This window comes from Oncorhynchus mykiss, chromosome 11 (genome assembly GCF_057628025.1).
Source record: "Oncorhynchus mykiss isolate SJ-2025 chromosome 11, ASM5762802v1, whole genome shotgun sequence".
NCBI lineage: Eukaryota > Metazoa > Chordata > Actinopteri > Salmoniformes > Salmonidae > Oncorhynchus > Oncorhynchus mykiss.
In genome coordinates this window covers 79577501-79587116 of record NC_143032.1, presented here as the reverse complement: position 1 = coordinate 79587116, position 9616 = coordinate 79577501, and the positions used below count along the sequence as shown (strand labels likewise).

Genomic DNA, 9616 nt, shown 5'->3' with positions numbered 1-9616 from the left:
TACTTATTTTCCACCATAATTTGCAAATAAATTCATAAAAAATCCTACAATGTGATTTTCTGGATTTTTTTCCTCATTTTGTCTGTCATAGTTGAAGTGTACCTATGATGAAAATTACAGACCTCTCTCATCTTTTTAAGTGGGAGAACTTGCACAATTGGTGGCTGACTAAATACTTTTTTGCCCCACTGTATCTGCTGGAGCGCGTGCTACGAGTGGGTGCTGCTATGGTGACCAGTGAGCTGAGATAAGGCGGGGCTTTACCTAACAGAGACTTGTAGATAACCTGTAGCCAGTGGATTTGGCGACGAGTATGAAGCGAGGGCCAACCAACGAGAGCGTACAGGTCGCAATGGTGGGTAGTGTATGGAGCTTTGGAGCATTTAGTTTTATTTGCGTTTAAGAGCAGTTGGAGGCCACGGAAGGAGAGTTGTATGGCATTGAAGCTCGTCTGGAGGTTAGTTAACACAGTGTCCAAGGAGAGGTGGATCAGAGAATCACCAGCAGCAAGAGCAACATCATTGATGTATGCAGAAAAGAGAGTTGGCTCGAGAATTGAACCCTGTGGCACACCCATAGAGACTGTCAGAGGACCGGACAACAGTCCCTCCGATTTGACACACTGAACTCTATCAGAGAAGTAGTTGGTAAACCAGGCGAGGCAATCATTTGAGAAACCAAGGCTGTCAATGTCAATGTAGTCATTGCAGAGCATCCATTTCACTGGCAATATCATTTTTGGATTCTGGAAATATTGTGCTCAGGTCAGGTGGTGCTGTTGGACTGGTAGGCTACGCATGGCACATGTAAAACACTGAAACACGACACTTTTATAAATAAACATGGCTATCTGGTGCACCCTAGTGGCCAATAGTATGCACTATGGGTCAAAACCAAAACATAGCTGGGTTTATTTGACTTCCTGTATTGAAATGAGCCGTTTGCAAATAATGGTTTGTTGTGGATCCAATCATTATCTCACCTATTTCAATGCTTCTCTTAACACATTCAGTGTTTTAAGTGATGGGGCATTCATAGTATGAGTCGGGCTGTCATTCAGATTGTCCCAGAATGCAAATCTGTACAGGTCCTTTTTATTTTCACTTTCACAATCAAGTCGGACAGATAACCTGACAGTAAGTACAGTAATGTCTTAAAATGTATCTATCTACAAGTTCGCTGTTTAAATTGTTTACATGTACGTTTCGCTGTAGCCTAGCTAGCCTAATATTGTGGATGAATAGGCTAATGCAAGGTTTTGTTTTAATGAATAGCACAGGTTTTGAATCTTGAGCTGAAATCGAAAGTAACAGTAACTTTTACATTTGCAATATCATGTCCACGCGTTCCTGTTGAATGTGTTGTACAGCTTTCGAATATGCATTATTGGGCTATTCACTTCAATAGAAATGTTACAGATGGATTGATACATTATTTACTGTGCTACTAGTTGATACAACGAGTCATACTGTATCAATCAATGCTCCACGTCGCCCCACCATTCGTTTTGCGACAATGTGACCTGACTTAATTTCTTCCATCTGTAGGAAACTGCCGACTTTTTCTCAGGCGTGAGGATGACGACGTTAACTGTCACCATCCTGGTGCTCCTACATGTATCCTTTGCCCCATCTTTAGCGGCACAGCTTCCAGGAAACCATGATACCAACGACAAGTCTTCCTCACTTCTACCTCCCGTCGCCACTAATGGCCAACCTTTCCCCTGGATCCACATGAGACTTCCTGAAACTGTCTCTCCAATCCACTATGACCTTCTCGTCCACCCTAACCTGACCAGCCTAGACTTCACCGGAGCGGTGCAGATTCAACTCCAGGTCTTCGAGGACACCTCTACCATCATCCTCCACAGCAAGGAACTCCAGATAGCTAAAGCTGAGCTCTTGGCACCGGAAGGTCCAGGGTCACTGCCAGTGTATGATCGGGTCCCTTCTTTTTCTACAAGTGTTGGCATCAGGGTTGGAGTCAAATTACATTTAAATTCAAGTCAATTCAGGACCTACACTGAAATTCAAATGATCTTCAATGCTTTTCAAGGAGGACATTTTGGAATTGAAATTGGAATATGGGTTGACTTTCTGAATTGACTGGAATTCAAATGGACTTGAACCCAACCCTGGTTGTCATGTGTATTTCTATTGATACTGATGTCTGTATCTGTGTTGGTGGTAAATTGGATTCATTGTTGATGTGGATGTGATTGTCGGTGCTTCTATGTAGCTACAACACCAATATAAAATTCCTAGTAACATTTGTTGCATGGCAATAAAGTTTTTCTTATTCTGATTTTTTTCAAGGCCTCTGCAGGTGTTGGAGTACCCAGCCTTCCACCAGCTAGCTCTGGTGTCTGATGTGCTGCTGGTCAGAGGTGGGACGTACAAGGTTCGTCTGGAGTTCTCTGCCAACCTGTCTGACAGTTTCCACGGTTTCTACAAGAGCTCCTATCGCACAACCACGGGAGAAGTCAGGTAAGAATACGAACCATCAGGATTGGCCCTGGGCTGGACAGGTGGTCACCTAGAGCACTGAAAACACACGTCAATCATTCTACAGTGCATTCCAAAAGAATATGCAGTGAAAGTGACCAACCACTTAGAGTGATCAAATCGTCCAGAGGCAGTGATGTAGTCAAGTCACTAAACCTTGAGTCAGCGCGAACACCGCTAACTAAGCTAGCCATTTCACATCCGTTACACTGCTGTAGATCGTATGTTGAATTATGCAAAATATATAGATATTCTGACAACAGTCACAACTGGTCACGGGTCAGGAAAGTCTTGAGTCCTTGAATTGAGTATTACAACACTGCTGAAAGGTGTGCCACCCTAATGAATTACTCAATCATAAGCTTTACATTCATTTGTATATCTTAATTGTAAACAACACTTTTTTTCCCTCCTCTGTCCTGTTAGATTTATGGCGTCCACTCAGTTTGAAGCGACCAGTGCCCGAGCAGCCTTCCCCTGTTTCGATGAGCCGGCGTTCAAAGCCAATTTCACCATCCAGATACGACGGGAGGCACGCCACATCGCCCTCTCCAACATGCCCAAGGTACCCTGGGAAACACCACGGGCTGCATCTCAATAGTCGGAAGTGTCTTTCTCTCCTAGTCACCATTCCTTCACTTGATATTGAAAAGATCTATTGACAGGTAATATATGACTGATCTATTAACAGGTGATATATGACTGATCTATTAACAGGTGATATATAACATCTATTAACAGGTGATATATAACAGATCTATTAACAGGTGATATATAACAGATCTATTAACAGGTGATATATGACTGATCTATTAACAGGTGATATATAACAGATCTATTAACAGGTGATATATGACAGGTGATATATAACAGATCTATTAACAGGTGATATATAACAGATCTATTAACAGGTGATATATGACTGATCTATTAACAGGTGATATATAACAGATCTATTAACATGTGATATATGACAGGTGATATATAACAGATCTATTAACAGGTGATATATGACTGATCTATTAACAGGTGATATAAACAGATCTATTAACAGGTGATATATAACAGATCTATTAACAGGTGATATATAACAGATCTATTAACAGGTGATATATGACTGATCTATTAACAGGTGATATATAACAGATCTATTAACAGGTGATATATGACTGATCTATTAACAGGTGATATATAACAGATCTATTAACAGGTGATATATAACAGATCTATTAACAGGTGATATATAACAGATCTATTAACAGGTGATATATGACTGATCTATTAACAGGTGATATATAACAGATCTATTAACAGGTGATATATAACAGATCTAATAACAGGTGATAAACGGGGCAGATGAACGCAAAACAATTCTATCCATTTAAGCGTTTTAACCATGTCACTTTCACCTGTCAAGCCAATGAGCAAAGAGTTCTGAAACATCCCAAAGTACCTGTTTCTCCACACCGTTTGAATGCCATGGAGAGGCAGGTGTCATAATGAACATATCCTCTACCTCTTCCCTCCACAGGTAAAGACAGTGGAGTTACCAGGTGGCGTGCTGGAGGACCACTTTGACACCAGCGTTAGGATGAGCACCTACCTGGTGGCCTTCATCGTCTCTGACTTCCAGTCTGTCAGCAAGACCACCAGTCACGGAGTCAAGGTGAGCAGGAAGTCCTCTCATTGGTCAGAATGAAAGGGTAGCTTAAGATGCCCAACCTGCAAATAGAAATCAAGTGCATTGAATAACTTTCACGTGGGAAAGGGAGTTGTACCCTGTCTTGTTGATCAGGTTCTATCTGAAACCTTGTGCTACTTCTCTTGTTTCACTGACTATGACTAGTTTATACACATACACCTCATTATAGCTCCCTAGTCCCTGCTGTGTGGAAGTGCTCAACAACATATTTATATGATTGACCTCTTCCTCGGTATTGTCCTATCAGATCTCAGTGTATGCTGTACCAGACAAGATCAACCAGACAGACTTTGCCCTGAATGCTGCAGTCAGACTGTTGGACTTCTACGATGACTATTTTGACATCCCATATCCTCTACCCAAACAGGGTGAGTAGAACACAACGCACATACACTACGCCGCACACATAGACTTACTGGGGTGCATTCGGTAGCAGGAGGTGGCACTAGCTGACAGTTTATGCTAATGTAGGTCTATGTTTAATAATGGTTTATACACATTTTTGTAAGTAGACTTTCAACTAAAGCATTTCCTGATGTATTCCTATGTGTTCCTCCCAGACCTGGCAGCTATCCCAGACTTCCAGTCGGGTGCGATGGAGAACTGGGGTCTGACCACATACCGAGAGGCTGGGCTGCTCTTTGACCCCAACAAGAGCTCCGCCTCTGACAAGCTAGGCATCACCATGGTGATCGCACATGAGCTGGCACACCAGGTAAGTGGGACTAACCTCTGTTGGTTCATCAATCAGATGCTTTGTCAGAATATACAATACCTTCAGACAGTATTCCACATTTTGTTATGTTACAACCTGAATTTAAAACTGACAAAATATTTTTTTTTCTGGCCTATCTACACACAACACCCCAAAAAGGACAAAGTGAAAACAAGTTTTTAGAAATGTTTGCACATTTATTGAAAATTAAATTAGGGCTGGGCGATATGGCCAAAATATCATATCACAGTATTAGTTTTAATGTATGATGGGTATTTGACAGTATTTTATGGTTTTGAATAATACAAGTCCTAAATGTGCTTCCTCAGTAAGTTGTGAGTGACCCTAGGGTGGCAACACATACACTCTAAGTGATTTCAATGGGCCTCTCCCCATTTTCATTGTTTTATACTGTTCAATTCAACTTAACCAAAAATACTTTTTTTGCATTTTCATCCATTTCCGGCACTCATTTGAGATCATTTCCATGCTGCCACGTAGGGCTGCACGATATGGACAAATGTTAACCAAATGTTGCAATTGCGATTTGACTTTAGATCAAAACACTTGGTTGAACTGTTGGAATCATGAACAAATAATAGTTATTCTAATTCTATAGTTTGGAGATAGTGGGCACTTTGAATACAATGTTGTTTGCCATGACAACAAATTGAAAATAACAGGGAGGAGTTATTGTGACAGGATAGGAACCAAAGTGTTGGTCAGTGTTTCCTAGGGGACCCTATAATCTTTGGCTACATTAACCCACTAGAGTGTCAATCTAAGTTACATAACAAAAACATTCCATCAAAATCAGTCAGCTTAAGCTACTTTTGCATTGGATGCATCTCAATCCATCACATCCACCGGTATCGCACTTCTGCATCTGCAGTGAAAGGTGGGAGAGCTAAGAGCAGTGAGACATCTGCAGTGAAAGGTGGGAGAGCTAAGAGCAGTGAGACATCTGCAGTGGAAGGTGGGAGAGCTAAGAGCGGTGAGACATCTGCAGTGGAAGGTGGGAGAGCTAAGAGCGGTGAGACATCTGCAGTGAAAGGTGGGAGAGCTAAGAGCGGTGAGACATCTGCAGTGGAAGGTGGGAGAGCTAAGAGCGGTGAGACATCTGCAGTGGAAGGTGGGAGAGCTAAGAGCGGTGAGACATCTGCAGTGGAAGGTGGGAGAGCTAAGAGCGGTGAGACATCTGCAGTGAAATGTGGGAGAGCTAAGAGCGGTGAGACATCTGCAGTGGAAGGTGGGAGAGCTAAGAGCGGTGAGACATCTGCAGTGGAAGGTGGGAGAGCTAAGAGCGGTGAGACATCTGCAGTGAAAGGTGGGAGAGCTAAGAGCGGTGAGACATCTGCAGTGGAAGGTGGGAGAGCTAAGAGCGGTGAGACATCTGCAGTGGAAGGTGGGAGAGCTAAGAGCGGTGAGACATCTGCAGTGGAAGGTGGGAGAGCTAAGAGCGGTGAGACATCTGCAGTGAAAGGTGGGAGAGCTAAGAGCGGTGAGACATCTGCAGTGGAAGGTGGGAGAGCTAAGAGCGGTGAGACATCTGCAGTGGAAGGTGGGAGAGCTAAGAGCGGTGAGACATCTGCAGTGAAAGGTGGGAGAGCTAAGAGCGGTGTTTGTCAGACCATGAGACATTCCGAAAATCGGTCTTCACACGTAAACTTCTGTAGCGTCTGACTGGTTTGACCTACAAACTATAATGACAACTTTATGGGAAGGGGAGACTCGAGGGTGTTCTCCGTTTTGCTCTATGACCCCTTGTCTGAAGTTAACTGGTACCGGTTTTAAAAAAATGAATGGAGGTATGAAGGGATTTTTGTGCCTACCCCCAAAAAAGGGGTTAAAATAATATATATATATATACACACAGTACCAGTCAAAGTTTGGACAAACTTACTCATTCCAGGGTTTTTCTTTATTTTTACTATGTTCTACATTGTAGAATAATAGTGAAGACATCAAAACTATGAAATAACACAAATGGAATCAGGTAGTAACCAAAAAAGTGTTAAATCAAAATCTATTTTATATTTGAGATTCTTCAAAGTAGCCACACTTTGCCTTGATGACAGCTTTGCACACTCTTGGCGTTCTCTCAACCAGCTTCATCAGGTAGTCACCTGGAATGCATTTCAATTAACAGGTGTGCCTTGTTAAAAGGTCATTTGTTGAATTTATTATCTTAATGCGTTTGAACCAATCAGTTGTGTTGTGACAAGATAGCGGTGGTATACAGAAGATAGTCCTATTTGGTAAAAGACCAAGTCCATATTATGGCAAGAACAGCTCAAATAAGTAAAGAGAAATGACAGCCCATCATTACTTTAAGACATGAAGGTCAGTCAATGAGGAAAATTTTAACAATAGTCGCAAAAACCATTGAGCACCATGATGAAACTGGCTCTCATGAGGACCGCCAAAGGAAAGGAAGACCCAGAGTTACCTCTGCTGCAGAGGATACGTTCATTAAGTTAACTGGTTCTCATGAGGACCGCCGCAGGAAAGGAAGACCCAGAGTTACCTCTGCTGCAGAGGATACGTCCATTAAGTTAACTGGTTCTCATGAGGACCGCCACAGGAAAGGAAGACCCAGAGTTACCTCTGCTGCAGAGGATACGTTCATTAAGTTAACTGGCTCTCATGAGGACCGCCACAGGAAAGGAAGACCCAGAGTTACCTCTGCTGCAGAGGATACGTTCATTAAGTTAACTGGTTCTCATGAGGCCCGCCACGGGAAAGGAAGACCCAGAGTTACCTCTGCTATGATGAAACTGGCTCTCATGAGGACTGCCAAAGGAAAGGAAGACCCAGAGTTACCTCTGCTGTGATGAAACTGGCTCTCATGAGGACCGCCAAAGGAAAGGAAGACCCAGAGTTACGGTACCTCTGCTGAAGAGGATAAGTGCATTAGCGTTAACTGGTTCTCATGAGGACTGCCAAAGGAAAGGAAGACCCAGAGTTACGGTACCTCTGCTGAAGAGGATACGTTCATTAAGTTAACTGGTTCTCATGAGGACCGCCACAGGAAAGGAAGACCCAGAGTTACCTCTGCTGCAGAGGATACGTTCATTAAGTTAACTGGCTCTCATGAGGACCGCCAAAGGAAAGGAAGACTCAGAGTTACCTCTGCTATGATGAAACTGGCTCTCATGAGGACCGCCAAAGGAAAGGAAGACCCAGAGTTACGGTACCTCTGCTGAAGAGGATAAGTGCATTAGCGTTAACTGGTTCTCATGAGGACTGCCAAAGGAAAGGAAGACCCAGAGTTACGGTACCTCTGCTGAAGAGGATACGTTCATTAAGTTAACTGGTTCTCATGAGGACAGCCAAAGGAAAGGAAGACCCAGAGTTACCTCTGCTGCAGAGGATACGTTCATTAAGTTAACTGGTTCTCATGAGGACTGCCAAAGGAAAGGAAGACCCAGAGTTACGGTACCTCTGCTGAAGAGGATAAGTGCATTAGCGTTAACTGGTTCTCATGAGGACTGCCAAAGGAAAGGAAGACCCAGAGTTACGGTACCTCTGCTGAAGAGGATAAGTGCATTAGCGTTAACTGCACCTCAGAAATTGCAGCCCAAATAAATGCTTCACAGAGTTCAAGTAACAGACACATCTCAACATCAACTGTTCAGAGGAGACTGCGTGAATCAGGCCTTCGTGGTCGAATTGCTGCAAAGAAACCACTACTAAAGGACACCAATAAGAAGAAGAGACTTGCTTGGGCCAAGAAACACGAGCTAATGACATTAAACAAGCGATGGTTATTAGGACCGGTGGAAATCTGTCTTTTGGTCTGAAGAGTTGAAATTTGAGCTATTTGGTTCCAACCGTCTTTTGTGAGACGCTCAGCAGGTGAACGGATGATCTCTGCATGTGTGGTTCACACTGTGAAGCATGGAGGAGGAGGTGTGATGGTGTGGGGGTGTGCTTTGCTGGTGACACTGTCTGTGATTTATTTTCGATTTCAAGGCACGCTTAACCAGCATGACTAGCACAGCATTCTGTAGCGATACGCAAATAAAGAAAAGCCTTGAATGTGTAGGTGTGTCCAAACTTTTGACTGGTGCTGTATGTATAATAATAATAATAATAATAATAATAATAATAATAAACTATTTCCTGTTTTGTTTTTTACAATTCTATCTCCTAGATTAAGGACGGACACTTCAAAACCTTGTTTCTCATTATTTATTTTTAGTTTAGTTCTTTTTGCCTTGTATGAATTTGTTATTCAATGCATTTCTCTCGGCTTCAACTGTAAAGGCCGAGATCAATATTTGATCAAATCATTTTGGTGTATATATATATATATATATATATATATATATATTGTTATACCTAAAGGGGTCCTAAACTTCAAACTCAAATAGCTAAATGATCCATAGTATGACCATCTTAAAACAATTCCACATGTCAGTTTAGCACCTCCCCAATGTCTTAGACTCTAAACAATTAAATGTTTTCTCTTAGCTACTTCATGTAGCATTTTCATTCTTCACCTATGTTTGGGGGTACAGAGATGAGGCAATCATTAAAAAAATCATGTTAAACACTATCATTGCACACAAAGTGAGTCCATGCAACTTATTATGTGACTTGTTAACTTATTTAGGCTTGCCATAACAAAGGGGTTGAATACTTATTGACTCAAGACATTTCAGCTTTTCATTTTTTATTAATTTCTAAACA

The 9616-nt window shown here is 42.2% G+C and overlaps 1 protein-coding gene across 2 annotated transcripts in view; it reads left to right on the top strand.

The window, feature by feature from the left end:
* Nucleotides 1-288: 288 nt before the first annotated feature.
* erap1b (endoplasmic reticulum aminopeptidase 1b) overlaps nt 289-9616 on the top strand; it is a 25296-nt gene continuing 15968 nt past the window's right edge. For both annotated transcript variants that reach the window (XM_036936439.2, XM_090191211.1), the window contains exons 1-7: nt 289-1136; nt 1548-1933; nt 2316-2486; nt 2931-3069; nt 4036-4170; nt 4454-4574; nt 4767-4921. In XM_036936439.2, coding sequence (XP_036792334.1) covers nt 1578-1933; nt 2316-2486; nt 2931-3069; nt 4036-4170; nt 4454-4574; nt 4767-4921 — 1077 coding nt within the window. In that variant the 5' untranslated portion in view covers nt 289-1136; nt 1548-1577. The remainder of the gene's footprint in view (nt 1137-1547; nt 1934-2315; nt 2487-2930; nt 3070-4035; nt 4171-4453; nt 4575-4766; nt 4922-9616) is intronic.